This window comes from Rhinolophus sinicus, linkage group LG12 (genome assembly GCF_036562045.2).
Source record: "Rhinolophus sinicus isolate RSC01 linkage group LG12, ASM3656204v1, whole genome shotgun sequence".
NCBI lineage: Eukaryota > Metazoa > Chordata > Mammalia > Chiroptera > Rhinolophidae > Rhinolophus > Rhinolophus sinicus.
Genome location: NC_133761.1, coordinates 5,283,329 through 5,310,542, shown reverse-complemented (window position 1 = coordinate 5,310,542; position 27,214 = coordinate 5,283,329). Strand labels below are relative to the sequence as shown.

The 27,214-nt window shown below is 46.5% G+C and overlaps 1 protein-coding gene across 8 annotated transcripts in view; it reads right to left on the bottom strand.

Annotated features, from left to right (window-relative positions):
- Positions 1–399: 399 nt before the first annotated feature.
- The window catches only part of ZFAT (zinc finger and AT-hook domain containing), a 213,275-nt gene continuing 186,460 nt past the window's right edge, over positions 400–27,214 (bottom strand). For all 8 annotated transcript variants that reach the window (XM_074316937.1, XM_074316938.1, XM_019724243.2 and 5 more), the window contains 3 exons: positions 25,060–25,186; positions 22,224–22,354; positions 400–1,349 (listed from right to left, as the gene is read on the bottom strand). In XM_074316937.1, coding sequence (XP_074173038.1) covers positions 1,110–1,349; positions 22,224–22,354; positions 25,060–25,186 — 498 coding nt within the window. In that variant the 3' untranslated portion in view covers positions 400–1,109. The remainder of the gene's footprint in view (positions 1,350–22,223; positions 22,355–25,059; positions 25,187–27,214) is intronic.

Sequence of the window (27,214 nt, the reverse complement as noted above, 5' to 3'; positions counted from 1 at the left end):
CAGGACACCCCTCGACGCCCCCACAGAGCTCTGCACAGAGCAGGGGCTCAACATGGTGTGGGGCTTATCACGAGACCTGACTGAACCTTGGTCAAACAACAGTGTGTGCTGAAGGCTTCTGATTGTTAGTACCAAGTGTAAGAGGGGAAAGGACGAGCTGCCACGTCTCAGCTGGCAGCAAATCAAACGCTGGCACAGGAAATGAAAGGTAGGATCACTAATTTCAAACAGGGGCCCCAAAGCAAATCCAAATGCTTTAGAGGGAGAAAGAGTGTCATCGCCAGTATTCCATGGGCCTCGGGTCTCAGATGGAGTGGTTCTGGGTGGGACCCAAATCCAAGATCTCGACTCAGGAAGGGGACACGTAAACCATCCAACCTAAGAGAGCAACCAAAGTACTCAGGCAAGTACTGATTTTATTCTATCCACCTCACATCCTTAGAATGGGAGGTGAACAGTAAAAAGTGCATTTCTTTAAAAAGCAAAAGAATGCCAAGACTGTAAGCTGAGACCTCACCTCTGATAGGAGTGGAAGAGTCATCACATTGTGGTTACTTCGTGGTAAGAAGCGCCCTTGATACCTGAGGAAGGTAGAACTTTGTAGATATAGCCTAGACCCCCTCCCCTTTCCCCCAGGAGGTGAGTCAAACACCGTAAGGCCACTTCCCCTGTGATGGCTTTCTCCTTTTACCAGGCTGCACAGCAGTCCCGGATGAAGACTTGGCACCTCCATGGGGTCAAGGTGTTGGGGATGTGATTCAGGGAAGATGCTGATGGGGACCAGGGGTTTCTGAATCTTAAAGTAAAGGGGCAATGGGGTGTGGGCCATGTTGGAAGAATTGATGCGAACGTCTTTCCAGAAGCAATGATACAGGGGGAGGGTGTGTATGGGTTTGTGCTAGGGACGCGGGTCCTGTATTGCTGGTGATGCCAGTTGCCTTGCCCACCCGACGTAGGACGAGAGCCCCCGCTGGGGGCTGGGGCAGTGAGTGCAGAGAAGAGCATCACAGAGAGAGCACCGTTCTGCAGCCTCCCTGCCGTGGGTACCCTGGGTGCCCTGCAGAGCCTGACAGCCCTGCCCCATGGCTCTGTCCAGCAGCGCATGTCCTCTACAGCTCCTGAGCTGGCTGCCCCACAGCCTGTTCCTCCATGGGCTGCATGGCTTCCTGCACGTACACGATGAACTCTGATGCCTCCCCGCCCTGTGTGTACACGGTCACCGTCTCGATGCCCTCCACGTCATCGGAGGACACGACCAAGTGGTGCTGCTCGGCCAGCTCCACGGATGCCTGCTGGAGGGTCTCCTGAATCATGACCGTGTGGTTGGAGCTGGGCTCCTCGTCGGTGACCTGTGGGAGGGCAAGAGAAAGGTCACACAGGTCCTGTTTCTGGGTCCAGCCATGACAACAGAATCACCACTACTGCCTATGGAGCATCTAGGACATTCCAAGGGCATATAATCCTCTCCACAATGCTCCATGATCGCTCTCACTCCCAGTTTATAGTCGCAGAGAGTGATGCTCAATGCTGCAAAGCAACATGGCCAAGGGGCCCAGCTGTGGCTAATGGTGAAAGCCAAGTTCAAAGCCAAAGTCTAAGCTCTTCTCTTGATGCCAAGCTGCCTCCTTGAGGTGCAGAGGTTGACAAGTAGTGGGTGGGAAGGCATCGCAGGAGTTTAGTGCAACCGTGTTGTCGGTTAGGTGGGGGCTCCCAAAGTTCAGAGCTGGTCCATTCGGTGGTGAGAAAGGGACTAGGTTCCTCCTGCGTTATCTGTCTTCCCCCCACTGTGCGAGCTCAACTCTCTGTATGAAGACCAATATCACCCTGGGAAGGAGGAGACACCAGCAGGGCCAACTCCCCCCAGGCTGCTGTACAGCAGCTCTAATTCCTTAACCCCGTGAGGAGGGGGCCTGCTGAGCGACACTCCCTGCCACAGGGCTGGCTGCAGAGGGCACCTGTTAGCGGAGGAGACCTGCTCAATTCTACAGCCAGGCCTTTCTCTGTAGCTCCGAGCAGGAGCTTGGAGGAAAGTCAAAGGGCCTGGAATTGTTTCCCTAGGGAGAGTCCTTAGATGGATGGCGGATGTCAGAGAGGTCCAGACTTCCCAAGGTGAGTCCGAATGCAAAGTAGAAAGAAGATATGCTTCGTCCTGCACGAAGCGGGGTTCAAATAGTGGCTCCACCACTGTTAGCTGTGAGGCTTAGGCCAGACACTTTCCCTACAACCCTCAGTTTTCTCATCTGTAAAGCAGGGACTAAAACGCGCACTTCAGGCGATGGCTGGGAGAACTGAAGGACGTTCTGTATGCAAAGCAGGTTGTTAATAACATCACTGCCCTTCCCACGCCTTCAATCATTCAGCAAGGCTTTTTCCTATGTGAAAGGTACAGTAGAGTGTCACTCATTCACTCCAGCAAACCTGTGTCATTTCATCAGATCCCAGCAGACTGAGCTGCAGAGCTATGCCAGGCAAGGACCTCGCTGTCTTGCATAGCTCTTTTCCCAGAGTCAAGCTGGATGCCTGGCACACAGCACACACTCAATATTTGTTGACTAACAGTCCACTAGGTGCCAGATGCCATGACAGGTGTACAGTGGAAAACCAGAGTCTGGTGGGGCACACACAAGCAGAAGGCACTGCACTGTGAAGAGCTGTGATGTCCCCACAGAGAGGGTGGCAGTGCAGGGAGGTCAGCGAAGGCCCTGGAGGAGGAGTGGGGCTGGGGCTCCCGGCAGAGAGGGCTGGAGGAGCAACGACTCCCAGGAAAGATGGGGGATGCCAGGTCTGCCCAGGCAGCTCCTATGCAAGATGCTTTTGACTCCTCCCAGCGGGTGTCTGGAGTCAGGGGGTGGGGGGCATTCCTCCTCCCTGCCTGACCTTCTGTGACATGTCATGACTCCATGCTGTCTCTGGGATGGCCTGACTGGCTCTGAGGGCTCACACTCTGATGCCATAACTGTACAATTCCTTGTGAGCAGGAAGGGCTGTGTCCGCTGGGAGGCGTCATGTTTAATTCAAAGAGAAAAATGGAAAAGGCACCTCTGGGGTGGGCTCTCTACAAAGTTACAGATTGGAAGGAACTTTCAATTTGGCTGACAGAATTCACCAGAAGCTAGAGAGCTATTCTGGGGGAAATTATTAATACGTTTGGCCTGATTTGTTTTTCTAAAGTGAATCGAGACCTCTTCTTTCTTCTTTTACTGCCTGTTTCAATTTCATTTAAATGGGGAAATGTACTGTGAACTAAGACTTTACAAGTAAATATTGATTTATTTCACTCTGAAAGCAAGTCCCCGACAGAAGGTTGGGGACCGGGGAGGTAAGACACAGCAAATGCTGTCCTCCTAACTGTCAGTAATTTCTACCCCAAAGAAAAAGTGAGGGGTCACAGGTGCTTCATGCTGAGGTCCCAGGATGAAACACATCTACTGCACTGCAGGTGAACAGACGATGTGACAAAAATGGCGAGATCAACCACTACATGAGCTTTGAGACGGGCTGTTGGGTATGAGGCCGTTATGTGGCTGTAGTGACTGCCACCCGACCTGGAGCCTACAAGGAGGAAGAAGTGACTAACAGAAAATTTCCACTGGCTACACATTCCTGTCCTTTCATACAACTCTACCACCAGTGCCCGAGTACTGACGAGGGCCGAAACCATTACCCTGGCCCACACCTTGGATGAGCAGGGGCTGCAGCCTCCTGCTGCCATGACAGCAGAGTTCAGTGCAGGCCCAGGAGGAAACCTGAGATCCCGAGATGACTGAGACCTGGCCACTGCCCGCAGATGCGGGGAGGAAGAAGGCGAAAACCAGGAGAGGCCACCATGCTGAAATAAAGGTGAACATTGCAACTGTGCTGCCTCGGGCCTGGGGCCGGCGCTCATGCGAGGCAGTGCTGTCTGCAGATGGGGGGGAAGGCGATGTAGGCAGAGAGAAGACACTGAGCAGAGAGCAGGCGTGTGCCCACAGCCCCACCCTGCTGTCAGCCAGCCCCCCACCCCCATCACCAGAGTTCCATCTTCGCCTTTCCAGAAGGCGCTGTGCTGTCAGACACTGCTGAGCCGGCCTCAGCTTTACTCACTGCTGCAGTAACACTCTACTGGGACCATTTCCCAGCCCTCCCCCAGGGTCCAGGCTTCCCCACTGCTCACTATCGGCCCACCCACGATGCCTGGAGGGTTCCTGGGTCTCTATCCCCGACTTCTTCTCGAGACCCCTTATTTGTACCAAGGCTTTGGCTCTTGGCTGAGCTGCAGACCACACACTGCTCTGCAATGGGACACTCATACGGGATGCCTGCCAAACGTGCCTCCGTCACAGGAGGGAGCGAGTGTTGGGGAAGAAGTGGCAGGTGAGGCCTGCCGTGAAGTTCACAGGCAGATCTGGCGCCTTGGTCACTGGCTGAGATGGAGAGTGGCTTTTACAGAAGAAGACACAGAACGTTTTCAAAGCAGGGCCCTGCGACTTCCAATCTGTGGCCCTCCGTGGCTGGAAATTTGCCTGACATGAGAAGTTATGGCTTCCTGAACATTATTACACTTCTCTCACTAGCCCTCCACGTATTTACATTTATTTGCCCATATTACTTTCTTTCCTAATAAGTGTATTTAAACATAATCCTTTCTCCAGTTCTCTTGTCAGATTTCAGCTCCAGCATTCTGTCCCCTGGAATCACCGTCAAGTTCATCCACTGCTAATGTGGACCTCTGTGGGTTAGGGGATGCAGAGAGCATGTAGCACGCCACAGGAAAGCACAGCCACTGTCATCGTCAACTCACAGAATGTCATGAGCACCTAGGATGGGCAGGGCTTCACGAGACCGGGCCTGGGAGACATACAGAATCTAAGGCAGGAGTTCCCCTGAGGAGATAGGGTAGGTGTGCACAAGGTACGCATGTGTATGCAGGTGAGTGTACATCTGTGCGTGTATGTGAATATCTCCATGTGTATGTACAGGTATCTGGGCACGGGTGTGTGTGTGTGCATACACACAGGTGAATGTATGTGTGTATGTGTACATACATGCAGGTGCCTGGGCATGGGTCTACATGTGTATGCGTGTGTGTGCACACATGCAGGTGCGAGCCACAGGCGTGTATGTGTACGGGCATGTGGATTGTTATCGCGTGGCTTATGTATGTACCTAAGCTGTGCCTGGATCACTACCTCTTTTTCTGTCCTTCTTGACACTTCCTGTATGTATTTTGTGATACATGGAAAAACGCCTGTGTTTATATAAAGGAAAGAAAGCAGAACACAACTGCACAAGCCATCCTGTGCGTCTGCCGCTCTCAGTGCAAACCCCACTGTGTCCCAGGCCCCTGCCCGCTCCCCATGCTCGGCGCACCCCAAAGCCTCGGTGTTCCTCTCCCATGCTTTCCCACCTTCGGGCTCTTCGTGTCACTTCACCGCTCAGAGCGCCCAGCCCAAGACTGTCACTTTAAAGCTCCTTCACTTCCTCAGGATCCTACTTCCGAGTCGCCTCCCCCAAGAGGCCTTCTCAGCCCAGCCCAGCAGGAACCACTCGCTACCTCGGGCCCCCTCTGGCCCTCTCCTGCTCTCTGCTCCCTTTGCAGCACTGTCACCACCTAAAATTATATCGTCTATTTATCTGTGAGCTCGTGAAGGCAGGGACCTGGACCGTTTTTCGCCACTTGATTTCCAATCCCTGCGATGTGCTTGGCGGAGGGGAGTATCTAGCAACAACCTGTTGAATGAATGAAGTTCTGAATCATATCTGCGCTGGAAGAGAGGAACTCAGCACTACCTAGCGGGGTTTGTCTACGCGGTGCGCAACACGGGTCTTTTTTTTTCTTCCTTCTTTCTCCTTTTTCTGTTTTCTAAAATGTTTCAATAATATAGTCTTTTAATAATTGGGAAAACTGAAGTGAAAAGACAGGAAAAAGAAATGTGAAGAAGGGAAGGGTGCAGTGGGGAGGGGGTGTGTGAGGAGGAAACGGTCATTTTCAACTGTTCTGGGATGCCTTCTCTGGCCTTCCAAATGCCATGAGAACGAAGGGTGTTTTGGTGGAGAAAACCTTTTCCCTCATAAGCACAGGACAGCTGCCAGCAACGTGCTGGGCAGAGCAGGCCCTGGAAACAGTGCTGGGGCAAACTGAACTCTCCAGAAGCAGCCTGCAGGTGGGGAGGTAAGCCGGGGGCTGGCACTCAGCTTAAGCCTCCACAGGAGAGGAGGGAAGAGGGCCAAACCCAGGATTTTCCTTCTGTATTCAGCACCCACAGGAATAAGGGAAGTTACATTACAGAGCGAATGCAACAAACTCCTCTCGGAACAGCTGCAGACGTTGGACCAAGGTCAATTTTCTAAGGAAGACTTGAGGTCTGATTTCTGAAGGCACCTCGCAGCCTCAGACGCTGCGTGCTGGGTCCTCAGCCATCCCCCTAATGGAGACGCGCACAGCCAAGCTGGTGAAGGTTTACTGGGGCCCACAGTGGCTGAGGAGCCAGAACATGGACAGAAAACACGCTTCAGCATCGGGAACAGATCTGAAGGGCTGGTTCTGGCTCTGGGCTGCTTGATAGGAAAGGCGTCAGGTCCTCAGATGGAGGGAGGGACGTGCAGTTACATAACATCAGCACTCGCTTTGCAAGACAGACAGTGGCCTCTGCATTTGGGCGCCAGCCATTGATGGAATAAGCCACCTCTGACAAACCACCCACTCCCATTTCTCATTCGCTGAGTTCCCATGTACTTCCCATGACTTCTCACTCTCTTCTGTGTCACTGAGAATTTAATACGTGTCAGACACTCTGGTGGAGGTTGGGAACACAATTGCGAGTTCCACACCACACACACTCCCAGTCCAAAAAGCCTGCTGTCTAGTGTGTAAGGTGGACCCAGACACCTCTGGAAACCCAGGGTGGAATGGGGCGAGTGGGGAACGGGTGATGGTCAGGGACAGTCTCCAGAACATGACCCTGAACACTAGGATTTCCAGGAGTCAGAAAAATGCAAACATTATCTAAGGTCCATTCCACTGCAGAAATTCTCAGACTCCATGATGTGGTAAGAATTAGTGGGCTGCAGACAAAAACCCAAATACAATCAACCAAGGAGAATGAAAAAAAACACTGCAGTTGATTCTTTCCGGTGAAACAGTCCCCTGTGGGTGATTAAGCTCTGGGGAAGGAGCCTGTTTTTCCAGAAACTAGGGTTTCACTCACTTAAATTATACACAAGCAAGGGCTTCGTCTAGCATCCTCGATGGCAGATCCATTTTACAAAGTTAATAAGCAAGCACGCTGACTTTCATGACGCTAGGTTAGGTGTAGTGTTGTATATGCCAGAAACAAAGGGAAATAGGAAGAGTACTTACTAGAGGAAAGAAAAGGTATAAACAAGTGTAGTTTATAAAAAAGCATCATAAATCCCCAACTCTAGAAATACATATGTATATGCAGGACCAAAAAAAAAAAACAAAAAACTGGAAGAAACTTGTGGGAATATCAAAAGATATTCATTCACAGGCAGGAAGAAACCATTTACGCGTCAATGAAGATTTAAAGCCTTTTAAAAAGGAAAGAAAGTGTGGGAAGTGAGGAAGGCTGTGATTCATCTTTCATGGGAAGGCAGCAGCAGGCCTCCCTTCCACCGTATTTTTCTCTTGGTTGTTAGGACAGCAGATGCTTTTTCTTCTCTGAAACGACTGATCACTCAAACAGTCCAAAGCCCAACTGCAAAGACCGCTCACTAACCACAGTCACTGCCCATCCCATGTGTGCGTCTGGCTTTCTGAGACATGCAGGGTCCAGCTGGCCAGCACATGGCAACACGTGCTTCCACCCCAGGGCACCGGGGAGCCCTCCTGCCCGGAGTGGACCTGCCCACCAGGTTCCCAGCCTGCAGGGAACAGGCTGTGAGAGGGGCCTGGAGACAGGAAGAGAGGCGCCTCCTACTGGCCTCACATCCATCCCTGGATGAGGACCAAAGGCTTCCCTGTTGGCCTAACTGGCTCATTAGGCAGATGGGGGTTAGAGACAGACGCCTGGGCAGCAGACAGTGGGTGCACAGGGCTAGCTGCTCCTGTTCTTCTGCAGTCTAAGCACAGATTAGCGTGGTCTCCACAATCATCTCACCGAGGGAGAAAAGAATCCTTCGCTTGTAAATTGTGGTAAAATGAGACGGGCGACGTGGTGTCTTAGAGCAAGTGAGAGCTGAGGTGACGGGGGACCGCGGCCTGGCGCAGGGTGGGTGGTAACGTGTGCTGCCATTCCCGTCAGGGGCAGGTGTCTGATGCCCGTCCCTACTGCCTAGCACAGTCCCCTCAGGACCACATCCACAGGCCACCGGGCTTACAGCAGATGCTCAATACACATGTGATGGCCGATTCTAATGCGTACCCAGGAGATGTGAACACTGAACGCAAACAGCCTCAGGCCATGTGCACACTGACAGGGAAGGCAGCTCCGTACTGCCTGGGAATACCCTTTGGTATTTAGACGAGTTTATCGTGCATAATGCTTTGCTTTCGTGACCTTGAAGCACACATATGTGGACGTTTTATTTAGTGCCAGGCACTGCGTGGGGGCTCTGCTTCACGGTCCGACACCTGGTCCAGGGGGGTAGGCTTCTCCTCACAAGCGGCACCCCCGCCTGGCAGCCCCTTGGTAGATGGGCAGCTCTTGGGGTCAGGCAGGGCTTTCCCATATTCTTTTCACTGAAATCCCCCCGCTGTGGTTTGAGACCATTGCCCCTACATGGCACTCAGGAGAAACCTCCTCCGCCCTCTCGATTTTCACAAAATCACTGGAAGCAGCCATGCTCGCAGGCTCCAGCCCTTCTCACTGCCAAGCTCTGTCAACCTGGCAGGCTGGTGCTCGATGAAGACGTGGGGACGAGAGGGATCCCTGCCACCCTTGCCTGCCATCCAGGCACCCCCTCTTTGCGCTGGGGGAGCACTTGGCTTCTTTCCGCCCTGATGTAGACTCTTTGCCTCCTGATTCAACAATCTGTCTCCGCAGCAGATTCACACTGGTGAGCTGCGGCCTCCACAAGGCCGAGTGACAAGGCAAACAGAGCTGGCAGCAGCCATAGTGTCCCTCCCCAGACCTCTCTAGAGCCACAGCCATCACCCAAGGAAGAAACGAGCACCGAACTGCCAGGATGGAGCACTTCCAGGCTCTGCTTAAAGCACATTTATCAAATCAAACCATAACCCATTTCAATCACTCATCAAACTTATCCGGTAAGTTTGTCAGCAGCACAGCAGGTCTAAGGCCAGAAAAGGGAAGTGTCCATCCTACTCTCATGGCTCTGACTCTCGATCCTACTCAGCGCCATCCCAGCCCTGACTTTGCTCCTCGGGCGCTGACGTGCACAGCCTAAGATCCGGAGCTGAAACTCCACGAGGACACCACTGTCTGCTCGTCAGTCCCCACGCCCATGCTTCTGGGCTGTTTGTACTTCGCTGTCACGGTAGGAAGATCTGCCAGCTTTGACTCTGGTGCGTCCTCCCTTTGGCCTGCTCTCAGTGACCCTTCTTAGTCAGAGCCACTCACTCAGTTGCCCTTTACTTGGGACGAGTGACTGCATGATGTCGCTTAGCACCAGCTCTCCCAAATCAGCCTCCCCAGGGCCTTCTCTAGGGAATTACTCAGAATGCTTCGACAACCCCCGACTGTAGGGTTAAATCATTTCCAGCCACAAGCATGTTAGTTTATATAATGCAACCATGCGTTTGCCTGTCTGGAACAAGCAAGAAACGTGTCCGAAACCTGAAAGAGACTGAGCGATTTTAGCCAGCAAGGGGACGCTGCAGAGAAGGGAGGATCAGGTACACCCCACCTGCCCAGGCCAGACATGGACCAGGAAATGGGCCCCCACGCAAACAGCAACACACGCCACAGTGTTACAACGCAAATAAAGTGGGATTCTGCAGATTGCACCAACCAAGCTGCAGCTTCTTGGGGCATAATAGGAAAAGCGGGGCTTAGAAAAATGAAAAGGAAAGAGAAGCAAAGTGGTAGACTAACATCTTCAGTTTAGCTAAACGTATTGTATCTGAAAGATGCGGGAGGGAAGAGGCAAACATCTTTATTCTCTGTCTTTCAGACCATTTCTCATAGGCACAGATATATCATGGGCCTTATTTTTACTTGTAAAATTTCACAAAGAAATGGAATTTTCAGTCACTACTGCGGAATAAGGGGGCTCTGAAAGGAATAATAGCTAAGAAAGAGGATGCGATTCTGAAATCAGTCATCAGAAATCATACCAGAGACAGAAACCTCTGAGAGAAGTTTTAGTTAAGACGAAGAAAAAGAAAAGATGCAAATGGCCAAGGGAGAACTAACGAACGCTTCCAAAGGACAAGAGTTGGCATTAAGTGACAAAGGAGAGGGACCCATTGCCAAGACCCTGCATGACTTTTTGTCTCTGGGTTTATATGCTGAGGTCACCTTCAGTGACAGCAGAACAAACGTTCTATAAGGAGTGTGAAGTATGAAAATATCTCAAGACGCTACCTGTGTGTATAATTAGGAGCTTGATATAATTAAAGTTGGCAGAGTCCCAGGATCAAATAAAGGGCACCACCAAGTTCTTTAGGCACGAGCCAAACCTAATTCACCAAAATGTGCAGTTGAAGACCAGTTATCATAGTAATAAGGGCTATGGTGAGGTGGAAAATAGCAAAGAAAGGGGTCAGGAGACTTCAGATGTATAGAAAGACCAAAAGGACTGAGCACGGAAAGATAAAAGGTGTCTCTCTGGATTTTAGAAATCCATCCAGTTACTAACAGAGAATGTAGTGTGACTTCATCTGAGGGTTAGGAAGCAGGGTGGGTGCATACGCTCTCCTCCCTGCGACAGGCAACGGATTTGATCGCCTACGAAAGACATATGTGATTCCCTCGCATGGGCCTTCCAAAGGCATTTGAATCCATCATGACTATAATTACACTATACTGTCAGCCAGCACGGAACGGATGTGACATTCCCATCACACCATGAGGAATAACAGAAGATACAAGCAGTTATGGAGGCTACAAACTGCAGTTACTATCAATTCTTTAAAAATATATACGTTCTTAATCTTGTAGGAAAAACCACAACAACGGCAAAACAACCATAACGGGAAAGCGGAATAAATGACGCGACTGAAGATGCTAGGGTTTCATTATGGTGTAAAAGAATAAAGATCCGCTATTGCAATGTCTCACACACTCCCACGCAAACCATCTGAAGACAAAGGAGGTTGGGGAGCGGAGGGGTGAACAGAGAGAAAAGTGGGAGTGGCTCTCCTATTCCTTGGAAGTCAGGGAGGTTTGTTTACAGTATGAGCCCACAAATGACTCTGGGGAAGAAGAAAAGGACAAATCCACTAACTCACTAGTTACTGGAGTAAAAGGGATCACAGCACAGGAAGCACTTCACTGCGTGCAGATAGGATGAGCGGGGAGAGCTCAGCTCAGTTCCACTTTGCGGCAGTGTAGATGCTAGAATCTTCTCTACCATGATCTTTAAAGGATTACAAGAGTATCTTCCGTCAGGCCTCTTGTTGTTCCGTTAAATGACCAAATTAATAGAATGGAATAATTGTTATTAAAAATGAAAATGGATTTTGAAGCCTCACATAAATCCCTTTCTAGATCCGTCTCCCCATTATTTTGCCCCAAGTCTTATGAATGTTTAGCTTCTGCCCCCAGCGGGGAGGAAGCTGATTCTGGGCCCCCGTCCTGTGACTCACAGAGGGCAAGGCCTCTCCCCAGCCAGAGAAGTGCCTTCTGCACCGCAACTTCTCCCCTCCAGATGCCCTTGTACAGACACATGGTTTGAAAAGGTTGCAGGGGCCAGATTACTCAGGGTTTTAAATTAAAAACAGGACAGGCTGGGCCTGCACTTGCTTGCAAATAGACAACTGGTATACCTCGTCGGCCATAGAAGGAGACTGCATTTCCTTATAAAAATAACGAACTGCAAATAACACACAGCAGTTCCAATGCTGGCTGGCAACCAACACCCACCTTCCAGTGAGAACCGCTATCAAATTGCCGCTCAGACTAGCGCTCCACGCTGAGCCCAGGAAGGAGGCTCTGCCTGGCTCCCACCCCCCACATGTCCTCAACTTCACCCTTCAGGGCCAGCCACCACAGGGGACCAGCCCCAAGATGGCAAAGGGCTTGGGGAGCAGCTGGGAGAGGCGGGTTACTTTTGGCAAAGCAGTAATTTCTGTTTGTTTGTGTTGAGGATAGAAAAGGAGCCACAGTTTAAACCTGACAAGCTCAGGAGACTGAAAACAACCATGTAAGATGGCGTGAGCATAAAAAATCATGGCGGGAAGTCACATCTTTAGCCTGAAGCTTCCTTCATAAAGTCAATCTTCACTTTCAGTGGGCCTGTCTATTGTCTTTTTGCACCTAAGATGACATCCTTGGCATGTCAGTAACCCTTTTTCCGGACCAGAGCTGGAAACAGCCAAATCCCTCGTTATTATGCTTGGCTCTTGATTACCATCTCTATGTACTGTAAAAAGCGAACCACTAACTATCCTGTACCCACCTACGTGTTTCCCCGAAAATGAGACCTAGCCAGACCATCAGCTCTAATGCGTCTTTTGGGGCAAAAATTAATATAAGACCCAGTCTTATATTATGTTAGATAAGACTAGGTCTTATGTTATAGTAAACTAAGACTGGGTCTTATGTTAATTTTTGCTCCACAAAATGCATTAGAGCTGATGATCCGGCTAGGTCTTATTTTTGGGGAAACAGGGTATGTAAAAGAAGCACCTGTGTCTCCAATTTACTTTTATCCAATCTCTGAAGACTTCCCCGCTTTGCTTCCTCCCATCCCTTTAATCTACCATCAGTGGATTTCATGTAACCCTCCTCCTTTGATTCTACGTATCAAATAAGCTGCAAACAGTCATTTCACGGAGCATTTTCTCAATCCGTTGAGATTTGACTTCTAGGCAATTGTCGTCAGTTTGGCTCAAATAAACTCTTATAAGCTTTCTCCTAGACTGGACATTTTTCGTCGCCAGTTTTAATCATCAGTTACAGCAAGCAGGCAGAGCACTTGGGATCTGGAACAAGATTATGGCAGCATAATTCTGCACCATGCCAAGCCAAGGGTCAGCATGGGAGCAGTGGGAAGGTGCCTGCAGGTCTGAGGTTGTCTTAATTGCTCCTTCCTGGTGCGCTCCTGCCACTGGGGCACTGGCTGACCACTCGGAAGCAACCAGTACATGCAGGGAAAACAATGAACAGAAGAGTGACAATCCTAGGGTACACTGCAGAGAACCGAGAATGGGGACACGGATACAGGCCTGCAGACAGAGTATTGCTGCTAATCATTGTCACTCCTGAAATAGTCAATCCACGGGAGGTGGTACAGTAAGAATGACTCCCACCTCTGCCGGGAGCCCTGCCCCCACCCAACACCCAGCAACCCTCCAAGATTCTATTTAGGCACCTGGGCATCCAGGAAGCCCTCCCTGCCCAGCACCTGCCCCCATCCCAGGACCAGGTTCAAGGTGGGCCACCCTCTGGTGCTCCCACAGACCTCTTGGGGCACTCACTGGCTGACCACCTGAAACATTCATCACTTTAGTTTGGAATTGCCTTTTTGGGGTGCGCATTTTTCACACCTCTTGCCTGGTTCTCCTTGTTCTGGTTTTCCATTTCCCCTCTTTATTTACTTATTTATGATATGTACGCGCATTAGCTATCTCCCTCAATTAGAACATAGACTCCTCAACTGTACCTCTCCGTGCTCTGTCCACTGCAATATGCCAGGTGCTGTTCTCAGCACCTGGCGGGTAGACCAGCTCAGGGGGTGTTCACTGAGTGAAAGAATAAATCATTTCCCTTGATAGACTATTCGTCTCTTGAGAGCAGGATGTATCTTAACCCTAAAGTCCAGCTTGGGAGGCAGAATAATGCCCTCCTGACCCCCAAAGATGTGCATTTCCCAATCCCTGAAACCTGAGGATGTCACATTGCTGACAAAGGGGCCTTTGTCAGTGTGATTACATTGAGCGGATCCTGAGATGGGGAGATTACCCTGGAGTAGCCAGGTGGGCCCAATGGAAGCACAGGGCTCCTTAGAAGGGGGAGGCAAGAGGGTCAGACTCAGAGAAGACCATGTGGCACTAAGAGCAGAGCCCGGACTGCTGGGCTGAGAGAAGAGCTGGGCCTGCAGTTGCTGGCTTTGAAGATGGCGGAAGGGGACTAGGAGTAAAGGAATGTCCGAAGCCTCTGGAAGCTACAGAAGGCAAGAAAGGAATCCTTCCCAGAAGGAATGCAGCTGTCGACGCCTTGATTTTAGCCCAGTGAAATCCACTCAGACTTCTGACCTCCAGAATTGTAAGATAATAAATGTGTGTTGTTTTAAGCCACTAAGTTGGTGGTGATTTGTTGCAGCTGCCATAGGAAACGGATGGTCCTACAGACTGAACAGAGCGCAGTGCAGTGAACGTCTGCTGAACGAATTCTGCAAATGACTAAATTCAATGAGACTTTCACTACCTAAAATAAATTTTAATCCATAAAAACAGCAAAGAGTGATTTCAGCCACGAGCCAATGATTACAGCAGTTGGTATTATTTCCTTTAAGTCTTTCCTTTCCTTTAAATAATAAATTTTGAATCGGAGATGCTTATGATGATATTTCCTATGTTGGTAGGTCTTACATTTAACCTACTTAGGCAGTTTCATTAATCAAGTAATACATTTCCTCCTCATAAGAGATTTAACAAAAAGAAAAAAATATACATTTAATGAAAACCACCGGGTCTTAACAAATGCATGGTTACTTGCATTCAAAGTTCTCATGTGTTTCCTTCAGCCAGGCTGGTGAGGTACATACAAGAGCTCTGCTTTCTGAACATTTCAAAATGCTCCATCCCCACGAACCTACTTTTAATGCTGACACTTGAGAAAAGAGAGAAGTGACAGGAAATCATTGAGGACACGTTTCTGTGTCCAACTGCAATTTTAAATGGTCTGAATTCTGAGCCAAATCTTTTCCATGGCTCATTAGAAAATAAGAACAAAACAACCTAAGAAACCATTTTTTTTTCTACCCCTCAGCCTACCCACCAGGTCTGCCATTATTTTCAACCCAAAAACTGAAAACCCAAAAAGACTAGCGATTAATCCCTTTCAAATGTCATTGAAAAACTTTGATGCTTAAGATTCTTTTTAATGTACATTAATAAATCATGAAAAAATAAAAGTCTTAACAGTATACAACTATTTGTTTATTTGGGAAAGAAATCTTGAAATTTTTTTAACATCCAGAACCAATTCACGTACAACCTAGAATTTGTTTTTGGCCCTGTGGGAATATGTATTTATCAGGAAACTTTAAAAAGATCCAACGAGGCTCTCCAATTGTAATTTTACAGTGTTTTCTGCAATACACAGCATGTACTTTCTGACAAGGTGTTCTTCCTTCTTTCTTGACAGAATATAGTTTACAGGACGTAACTGGCGAATCAAAATAGGAAACCCACAGCATATTCGACCCTATTCAATAAACACTGACTCAGCATCCACCATGTGTGACATGCTGAGCTGAGAAAGACAAAGTCCCTGATGTCAAGGGGTTCTCTGCGTGGTGAAAGGCAAGGGTTAGTTTCCCCACAAGTGTGCCCGAGTTCACATTAAGTGACTTCAGCAGACTCTTATACAGATATAATTCCTCTATTGCAAAACCCTAAACCAGAGTTTAGTTAAAAGGAAAAAAGAAAAAACAGGCAAGGCATTTTCTCTAATAAAAAACAGCTATGGTTAAATTTCAATAATAGGGCCAGTGAAATCAGAGGCTGTCCTTTCACCCAGCAGAGCCGGACACGTTGCCACAGGCGTGGCATTGGCTGTCTCCCCAGCCGTCCTCCCATCCATCATTTACCAACAGGCTCAGTGAGCGAGGTGCCGGGCCCGGCAGACAGGACAATGACTAGGCCACATGGTCTCAGGGAACATTTCCAAATGCAGTTAATCTCTTAGCCCTGTGTTTTCAATGGGCCTGAAGCTTCTCTGAAGGGTGCCACTGTTTTCTGCTACTGCAAATGTGTCGTACGTGTTTACGCTTGTTGTACCGGATGCTTGTCTGTCTTACCCCTTGTCGCGTTGTCAGTCTAATGCTTTGAAGCACCTCTAAGCTGTATCCTAAACTTGCAACCTCACGTCTCAGTGCATTGCCTGCGGTACTCAATAAGCCATGTCCCTGAGTAGCAGCAAATCAATCCAGTTCCTAGAAAGAAGACGCAAATCACAATCGGTTGCACGTTCCTGCGATTCTCAAAAGGATTTGGTGCGTCGGGAACACCCGATGCTCTCCTGATACCTTCCCAAGTAGGCCCCGCCTGAAGTGCCAGGTCTAGCTCAGGATGCCACATGTCACGATGCAAAGAAAGAGTTTCAGAAGAGATGGATAAGACAATCTGAAGACTACAATCTAGTGAACACGAAGGAAAGCTGCAAGAGTGTTTAGCTTGGAAGTGGATGAATCTGTCCCAAGCAGAGCGGAACCGCAGGCTGTTGCAGACTAAAACATCAAACTCTTACTGTCAGACTTCAGTGCAGGGTCTCCTTCAGAGAAACCATCTAACGGAGGAGGGTTTCTAGGATACACAGTCCAAACATTCATCTAGCTGTGCTAAGTCTTCTCTATGGATCAAGAAACCTGAAGTTGAACCAGAACTCCTCACAGAATTACGTAACCTGAATTTCATGCTCTGCACCGTGCCCTGGGCACACTTAGGGGGACAGTCGTGGCGACAGCATAGGGACGCCTACCTCTGATTTGTCAGAGACAGGTCGATGGGAACAGACAGATCACTCAGGGGTCCCTATGTGAGAGCCACATTAAGAAACATCTGTATTGGTTACTGCCACAAAGCCTTTTGCTGACAATGATTTCATGTTTCCTTCTTGTTTTGCTGTAAAATTCAGTACCAAATTTACACTTGAGCTTGGATAGCTCTAATAACACAGACCTCTTGAAGTCTCCGCTCAAACGTCAGAAATCTATCCTCCAAACCCTTTATAAAATAGCCCCCACCCCTCCCCATTTCCTCCCTTCACTTTTCTCCACTGCACTGGTTCCTCATTTGACATTCTTTGTGTCTTACTTGTTTATTTGTGTTTTATCTTTTTCCCCACTAGAGAGTAACCACCTCCATGGCAGATATTAGTTCTCGCCTGGACCCAGGAGACACTGCCTGACAAGAGTAGGTACTTACTAAATACTTACCAACTGAACGACTAAAATAATGGATAACTATGTAAAACTCCATGATTTGGATTTCAACTTTCTCGATAAACTCAACCTTTGATTCTGAATTATATACCCTGGGTCTATCCTCGTTCTGATATGCTTACTATGATTTTGTTTTTTTAAGTATTTGTGTAAGCCAGCCTAAATCTTTTTGTAAAATGAAGCAGGAAATAGGAGAGAGATAAGTATAGACAGGGAAAAAAAGGATGATTTCAGCAGAAACTCTACAAGCCAGGAGAGAGTGGAATCAAATATTCAAACTATTGAAAGAGAGAAATTATGAGCCAAGAATAATATATCCAGCAAAGATATCCTTTAGATAGGAAGGAGGAATAAAGACCTTTCCAGACATACAGAAGCTGAGGGAATTTTCTAACATACGACCTGCACTACAAGAAATACTAAAGGAGGCTATTCGACCACCATCAACAGGGACAATTTGTGGCAACCAAAACATAAAAGGGGGGAGAGTAAAGGCCTGAACCAGAATATGAGAATGGAGAAACTAAGCATGCTGAAGAAAATGGAATACTCTACATATGAAACATTCTTTTACATGAACTTAATAGTAACCACTAAAAAAAAAATCCAGAACTGAAATATATAACGTAATAAAAGAAGAAACAGAGGGAAAAATCATGGAATACCACCACACAGAAATAACACACGACAACAAAAAGGCAAAGAAACAATGGAGACACAGTCTTACTAGAAAACCAAAGATAGAATGACAGGAAATCCTCACATATCAATAATCACCCTAAATGTAAATAGACTGAACTCACCAATAAAAAGGCACAGAGTAGCACATTGGATCAAAAAAACTAAACCCAACCATATGCTGCCTCCAAGAGACACATCTCAGCTACAAGGACAAGCATAGACTCAAAGTGAAAGGGTAGAAATTGACACTCCAAGCAAATGGTATCCAGAGAAAATCAGGTGTTTCCATACTGATATCAGAGGAAAGCAGACTTCAGGATAAAAAAGGTAACAAGAGACAAAGATGGACATTTCATAATGATAAAGAGGACTGTACAACAAGAAGACATAACAGTCATCAGTATTAATGCCCCCAATCAGGGAGCACAGAAATACACCAAGCAACTACTAACAGAAGTAAGGGGAGAAATTGACCAAAACACCATTATAGTAGGAGACCTAAATATATCATTGACAGCTATGGATAGATCATCCAAACATAAATAAATAAAGAAATAGCAGCCCTAAATGAAACATTAAATAAGATGGACATAATTGACATTTATAGAGCACTTCATGCTAGAACAACAGACTATACATTTTTTTCTAGTGTACAAGGAACATTCTCAAGAATAGACCATATATTGGGACATAAAACTAGCCTCACCAAATTGAAGAAGATTGAAATCATACCAAGCACATTCTCTGATCACAAAGCTTTGAACTTGAATATCAACTGCAAAAAGAAAACAGGGGAAACCACAAATATGTGGAGATTAAACAACATACTTTTAGAGAATGACCAGGTCAAAGAAGAAATAAGAGGAGCGATCAAAAGATACATAAAGCAAATGAGAATGAAAATACATCTTACTAAAATTTTTGGGATGCAGCGAAAGCAGTTTTAAGAGGGAAATTTATATCATTACAGGTCTATCTCAAGAAACAAGAAAAATCCCAGAAAAATAAGCTCACGTTACAGCTTAAAAAGAACTAGAAAAAGAAAAACAAATAAAACCTGAGATCAGCAGAAGAAAGGAAGTAATAAAAATCAGAGCAGAACTAAATGAAATGGAGAATAAAAAGACACTAGAAAAAAATTAATGTGACAAATAGCTGGTTCTTTGAAAAGATTAATAAAATTGACAAACCCTTGGCTAGACTAAGATAAAAAGACAAAAGACACTAATAAACAAAATCAGAAATGAAAAAGGGGAAGTTATCACGGATGCCACAGAAATACAAAGGAACATCTAAGAATACTATGAAGGACTATTTGCCACCAAATTCAATAACCTAGAAGAAATGGACAAGTTCTTAGAAACATATACTCTTTCTAGGCTGAATCATGAAGAACTAGAAAATCTAAATAGACCAATCACCGGAAAGGAAATTGAATCAGTCATCCAAAACCTTCCCAAAAGCAAAAGTGTGGGACCAGATGGCTTCACAAGTGAATTCTAGCAAACCTTCAAAGAGGATCTAATACCAGTCCTGCTCAAACTCTTCCAAAAAATTGAAGAAGAGACAGTACTCCCTAACTCATTTTATGAGGCCAACATCACCCTGATACCAAAACCTGGTAAGGATAACACAAAGAAAGAAAACTACAGACCAGTATGTCTGATGAACACAGATGCAAAAATTCTAAACTAAAGTCTAGCAAATCAAACGTAACAATGCATTAAAAAGATTATTCATCATGACCAAGTGGGGTTCATCCCCGGGGCACAAGGATGGTTCAACATACGCAAATCCATCAATGTGATACATCACAGAAATAAAATAAAGGACAAAAATAATATGATTATATCAATTGATGCAGAAAACGCATTTGACAAGATACAACATCCATTTATGATTAAAAGACTTAATAAAATAGGTATAGAAGGAAAATACCTTAACATAATAAAGGCCATATATGACTAACCCTCAGCTTATCTCATAATTAATGGTGAAGCCCTTTGCTCTACGTTCAGGAACACGACAAGGCTATCTCCTATCACCTCTCCTTTTCAACATAGTGTTGGAAGTCCTCACCAGAGCAATCAGGCAAGAGAAAGAAATAAAAGGCATCCAAATTGGGAATGAAGAAGTTAAACTGTCACTCTTTGCAGATGACATGGTGCTATATAATACAGAAAACCCTAAAGACTCCACCAAAAAGCTATTGGCAACAATAAACAAATAAAGTAAAGTTGCCAGCTACAAAATCAATGTACAAAAGTCCATTGCATTCCTATATACTAACAATGAAATCTCAGAAGAAGAAATTAAAAAAAAAATCCCTTTTGCAATTGCAACAAAAATAATAAAATACCTAGGAATAAACTTAACCAAGGATGTGCTGAAAACTGTAAGACATTTCAAAAAGAAATTGAAGAAGACACAAAGAAATGGAAAGACATTCCTTGCTCATGGATTGGAAGAATCAACATAGTTAAAATGGCCATATTACCCAAAGCAATATACAGATTGAATGCAATCCCCATCAAAATCCCAATGGCATTTTTTAAAGAAATAGAACAATAAATTATTAGATTTGTATGGAACCACGAAAGACCCCAAATAGCCAGAGCAACCCTAAGGAAAAAGAACAATGCTTGAGGTATCATACTCCCTGACTTCAACTTGTACTGCAGGACAACAATAATCAAAACAGCATAGTATAGGCAGAAAAATAGACACACAGACCAATTGAATAGCATTGAGAACCCAGAAATAAACCCACATACATATGGACAAATAATTTTCGACAAAGAAGCCAAAAACATAGAATGGAGAAAAGACAGCCTCTTCAATAAATGCTGCTGGGAGAATTGGAAAGCCACATGCAAAAGAATGAAAATAGACTGCTGTCTGTCACCATGTACCAAAATTAATTCAAAATGGATCAAAGACCTAAGCATAAGACCTGAAACAATAAACTGCGCAGAAGAAAACATAGGTACTAAACTCATGGACCTTGGGTTCAAAGAGCATTTTATGAATTTGACTCCAAAGGCAAGGGAAGTAAAAGCTAAAATAATGAATGGGACTATATCAAACTTAAAAGCTTTTGCACAGCACAAGAAACCATAGACAAAATAAAGAGGCAACCAACTGAATGGGAGAAGATTTTTGTAAACAGTGCGTCCAATAAGGGGCTAATAGCCAAAATATGCAAGGAACTCATAAAACTCAACAACAAAATACAACAACAAACAACCCAATTGAAAAATGGGCAGAGAACCTGAAGAGATGTTTTTCCAAAGAGGACATACAAATGGCAAATAGAGATATGAAAAAATGCTCAACATCACTAATCATCAGAGAAATGCAAATAAAAACCACAATGAGATATCACCTCACCCCAGTCAGAATGGCTGCCATCAACAAGACAAATAGTAACAAGTGTTGGAGAGGCTGTGGAGAAAAAGGAACCCTCATACACTGTTGGTGGGAATGCAGACTGGTGCAGCCGCTATGGAAGGCAGTGTGGAGGTTCCTCAAAAAATTACGAATAGAATTACCATATGACCCAGCAATCCCTCTCCTGGGTATCTACCCAAAAAATCTGAAAACATTTATCCATAAAGACCTATGTGCTCCAATGTTCATTTATTTACAGTGTTCAAGACATGGAAACAACCAAAATGTCTTTTGATAAACGAATGGATAAAGAAGATGTGGTATATATACACAATAGAATACTATCCAGTGGAATACTATTTGGTGGTAAGAAAAGATGAAATAGGACCATTTGTGACAACATGGATGGATCTTGAGATTATAATGCTAAGTGAAATAAGTCAGACAGAGAAAGTAGAGAACCATATGATTTCACTGATATGTAGTATATAAAACTGAAAACAACAAAAGAACAAGACAAACAAATGAAGGAACAAAAACTCATAGACACAGACAACAGTTTAGGGGTTACCAGAGGGTAAGGGGGGGAGGGGAGCTCTAGAAGAGGGTAAATGGGGTCTAATACATGGTGATGGAAAGAGAACTGACTCTGGGTGGTGAGCACACAGTGTGAGACATAGATAATGCATTACAGAATTGTACACCTGAAATCTATGTAACTTCACTAACAATTGTCACCCAGTAAACTTAGAAAATACAATTCCACAATAATCAGAGGTAGAATCAGAAACGCACGAGACTAGAACAACTGCATTCCAAATTCTAATTTGGGAGGTAAATTAAAGCCACGGGAGAAGGAGAGAAAGAGGGTGAGTGGCAGTGAGACGAGGTGATATTTAAGGGGTGTGGGGGGTCGTTACCTGTTTCACCACGGTCACCGTCCCTGGAGCCATGGCAACCACTGAGGCAACTGCAGCGGCGTCGTGCGTCTCGGCACCCAGCTCAATGATCTGCTGGAGGATGTTTACAGCTGTAGGGTCAAGTCGGTCACCTGACGAGGAAGAAGCAAACAGGAGACCATCAGGGCCACTGGGCTGACGGTCACTAAACGCGAAGCCAGCCCACAGGAGAGGCCACTCTGGGGTGGAGCCTTCTCCATGGGACACACGCCTTCTCAGTCATCACTCATTTCAACGTCAGAAATCATTTGTACAGTTACTTTATCACTGACAAAGCACTTTCCACAAGAGCATCTCAAAGCCCTAAACAACCCTGTGAGATGACACTATAGTATGATCCCCATTTCACAGATCAGTTACCTCTGCACATAGATTAGTCTCTCCCACCAAGGGACTTGGCTTGGGCCCCTGGGTCAGTTACAGCACAAAGCCCGAGCGCAAGCCCAGAGGTTCTGAATCCAAACGTGGTGACACAAGAGTGCCTCTCAGAAGAGAACCAGAGAAGCAGCCAACACGTTAAGCTGCAGAAGAAGCTTCCGTTGGGCACACACGTGGTAGGTGTGCCAATAAATTACACAAGTTATAAGCAAACATCCAACGACATCTCAATGATCAAATCCAGCTTTACAATTCCAAACCTATTTAAGCTTGGGGTTCTATTCTAATCATCTCAGGTAATACAGAACCCATATTATCAGGGCAGCTATTGGCTATTCCCTGCCTGCTCTCACCATCTGCTTGACCATCTGAAAGCCTCCTGAACACGGAACTCTGACCCTGGTCATGCATTCACTAAACGGGAAATGCTAGCATGTTATGAAGTCTCCGCCAGCGTGTGCATCCGCACGGACACGCTTTCTGGGGGCCACATTCCAATGTGAGTCAATTAATACGAGATGAGAGGAGGCAAACTCAATGTGTTCTACACAGAAGGTAGGATGTGGCACGTGACTGAGGGAATGACGTCAGTGACTTGTGAACATTCCCAATTCACCCCCCGAGACCCCCCCAATACATACACTCCCTCTCTCTCCATCTCTCTCTTTCTCTGTGTCTCTCTTTCCCTAAAGGGAGATATTTCAACTGTGCCTTGCAGCCAACCACTCTCAACATCCAAAGACTGAATAAAACATTTACCTTAAGGACTTACCGAGATAAGGTTTAATCCCTCACCCATTTACTCCCTCCATGACCAATTTGTCAAGCCTAAGCGTCAGCCAGGGACGGGGTTCCCAGTGGGAATACAGACAAAGATCTGACACTATCTCCCTCCAGGGCTTGCCGGCTACCAAGATAGATTTGTAAGCAAATTATTTACGGCATCTGGACGGTTCCATATCAGGAAGCCAATTCGGGGGACACTGTACAAGAGTCAGGTGGGTTCCCGGCAGATGACATGCAATCTGAATCCTGAATATGAAGAAGAGTTTGCTAGAAAAAAAACGCTGTGGGAGGAGGTGGGGACAGACCACATCCCAGAGGGCACTGGAGTGTATGGGTGGGGAGTACACCTCATGCTGAGAATGGCAGGGTGGTGGGAGAGACCAGGGCTCAGAGCTGGGGTCGCCCAGGACCCAGAGCCGATGGACCGGACCTGTGAGCGGCAAAGTCTAAACTGTATTCTAAGAGTTAGGGAGTGACACCAGAGAAGCCCCAGAGGCGTGAGCGCGTGTGTGTGTGCCGGCGATGAATGCACACAGGCTGCCTCTGCAGGCCTGAGCAATCTGCAAAATCACTGACTGTGACGGAAGGAACGGACTTCAGACAAGGCCACAGCTCTGGGAACCACATTTCACAGCCGGGCCTCGACTGTCCCAGCAGCAGAGCCTGCCACCCTGACGGGCTGCAAAGCAGAGGCCCTGCCTCCGGAATCCCCCCAAGTTCAGAGGGCTATGCACAGCCCTGCTCCTTCATCCTCCCTAAAGGGACCGGCCCCCAGTTTTCTGCACGGGTTTCTTACAAATCTGGGGGTTAGGGATTCGAGAATTGGCCCCAAAAGGTGATTTCCCAACTGTTATCTCCTGTCATCCTTTAATGGTTTCCTCTTCAGCCCCCTTCCCTATCCTCTGCCCCCCACATACTAACAGGGTTGTGGTCCGTTACATTAACTTGGGTTCTGTTCATATTCTGGAAAGAACGTTAAGAAAATGTTTTCTAAGCATAATGCTTGAATCACCAGTAGGCTAGCACAGTGGTTTGTTTTTGAAAATTGATCTGACATTTGAAAATGATGACATTTGACATAAAAATCCTAATGTGGGCCTTTTTAGAAGATGTGGGAGGCAGGCAGTCCTGGGCCAGCAGCTCTGCAAGGTGCCACTGGCCAGGCAAGCAGCTGTGCCCTCAGTCTCGGCCGTGCCACACAGCCTGCCTGCCTGGCCCCTGCTGACCCTGGAACAAGCCCCCTGGAGTAGAAGACCATGAAGAAGCCTGGGGCTCCAACACCCAAAAATGGTGCCTCTCAGCCAAGCACTTCCAATAAAGGGACCTCCTGCGTCTGTGAGAACAGTAAGCCCTGCCGTTCTCAGACTGATCTGAGGCCTGGCTGTGGTGACGTGGGGGCCCTGCCATGAAGCCCTCCTCTGTTGTGGCACGGCTCTGTTTGCTGTGGCTCTGTTTCAAGAGGCACAGGCCTCCACACCTGGCCACAGACCATGTCTGCAGTCTGAACGCCAGGGAAAGAATTTGGAAGTAGATGAACTGAAGGACAATGGATGGACAGCCTTCCTTTCCCAAAGCACTCGTTCTATCACAGACGGTCGGGAGGTGCCAAAGGCAACAGGACATGCCCTCTCACCACTCTCGGAGGTGTATCTCAGGTCCTGCAGTGCGGCCACAGCTGCCTGTGTGCCCTGAACGTCCTCTTCAGTTTCTGTGATGTGCAGGTACTGGGTGGGAGACTCCTCGGCGGTTTCTGTTGCTGGCTAAGGAAAAACATGATACCTAAGTGACCTTCTGGAAGACCAACTGTTACCCAGATGTCCCAGCATGATATAGGAAGACAAAACAAGTGCTCGCAAGCAACACTTTGCAACATCTCATTTACCTGGCACCCTGAGAAATCAGCTGCTCCAATAAAACCGTATTTCCCAGAGACAACTCATTGCCAATACCCAGCTTTGGTGGAAAGCTTCCTGCTACACATTCGTGCCTTAGGGAACAGACTATGCTGCTCAGAGTTAGGGATTAGACGTGCTCAGAGAATGTGCTCCTCTAATGGCTCCTGGTCTCTCCCTGCCACCAGCACGGCCTCTAATCTTCCCTGTGCCCGGGGCTCATGCCAGGTGGGAGGCAGAGGACAGCATGGCAGTGGTGAGGGTGGAAGGAAGGAGAGGACGGGTAGTTACAGAACATACATAGTGCTTGTAGCACAGGTCCTGGCACACAGTGAGAGCCCAGCAAATCTTAGCTATTCATGACACTCTTATTTTTATACGAAGGATAGGAGAAACAGAACTGAACACAGGAAATGTATCTGTGCAAACTTTCTGATATACAGATAGGACGACTTGTCTCATTTGCTCTGAATTTTTAAGGCTTGCGTTTTTTAAACTTTCATTTTGTATTTATTATTGTCTAACATATTTCCATGGCTGCAGAGTCAAATCTGCACAGCTGGGTATACTAGGAGAAGTTCAGTGTCTATTCTTAGCCCCTCCCTCTTGTTGTCTCCCTACTTTTTCCACATATAAGGCCCCCTTTTGTTATAATCCTTTTATTTTGAAATATTTTTAGACTGCCATTAAGTTGCAAAGATAATACAGAGAACCCCCATATACCTTTCACCCAGCTCACCCTTGTGTTAACATCTGATGCAAACACGGGATAAAGATCTACTATGGTACTGCACTATTAACTAAACTACAGGTTTTATCCAGAGTCCACTGGTTCTTGCACTGGTGTCCTTTTTCCTTTTCCAGGATCCACTTCAGGATTTAGTCCTCACATCTCTGTAGTCTCCTCCAACCAGTGACAGGTCTTCAGCCTTTCCTTGTTTTGTGTGACCTTGACACTTTTGAGGAGTACTGGTCAGGTACTGGACCACACACATTATGATAGCTAAGTGACCTTCTAGAAGATCCAGTGTTACCCATTTAGGTTATGTCTGGTGGTTCCTCAAGATTAGATGGAGGCTGAGGATTTTTTGGCAGCGTACTGTGCGGTGAAGTAACCCTCTCATGATGTCAGGTGGTATGTGACGTCACTATGACTTATTATAGGGAAGGCTAACTTCCAGTCACGTGGTTATAGTGCTGTCTGCCAGGTGCCTCTACTCTACTGTGAGGTTACTACTTTTCCCTCTGTAATTAAAATATTCGGGGAGGACATTTTTAGGCTATATAAATACTCTTTTTCCCCTTAAACTTTTGCCTACTAATTTTAGCATTCATTGATGATCTTGCCTGCTACAATTCTTACCGTGGTATTCTAGTGTTCATTTTCTAGTCCGCTTGCTCCTTCTACATTTATTAATTAAGGAGAGTTCTTCTGCAGGGAAAGCCATTCCTTCCCCTCCATTTATTTATTTATTTGGTCATTTATTTATATCTATATGGACTCACAGATATTTATTTTATTCTTTGAGTTATAGTCCAACATGATCATTATTAATTTTGTTCTTCAAATTGTTCCAGCTCTGGTCATTGGGAATTCTTTTGGTTGTTTCATGTCTTGTGTATCTTTTTGACATGACTCCAGCGTTTTTTGTTTTTGTTTTTATTTTTAAGCACGTTGTTAGTTTCTAGGACCATAAAATACAACAGGATCATCTTACATATTTTCTGCTTCAGCCCTTGAATCAACCACTTTGCAAAGGGGCCCTGGTTCATTTTACTGAAGAATCCTATTAGAAACCAGGAACTGGGCACTCGTCACTAGAGTATCACTGCTTCTAGGCCCTGAGCACAAAAACCTAAGAAATACGTGCAAGTATACTATGCATACATAAGTAT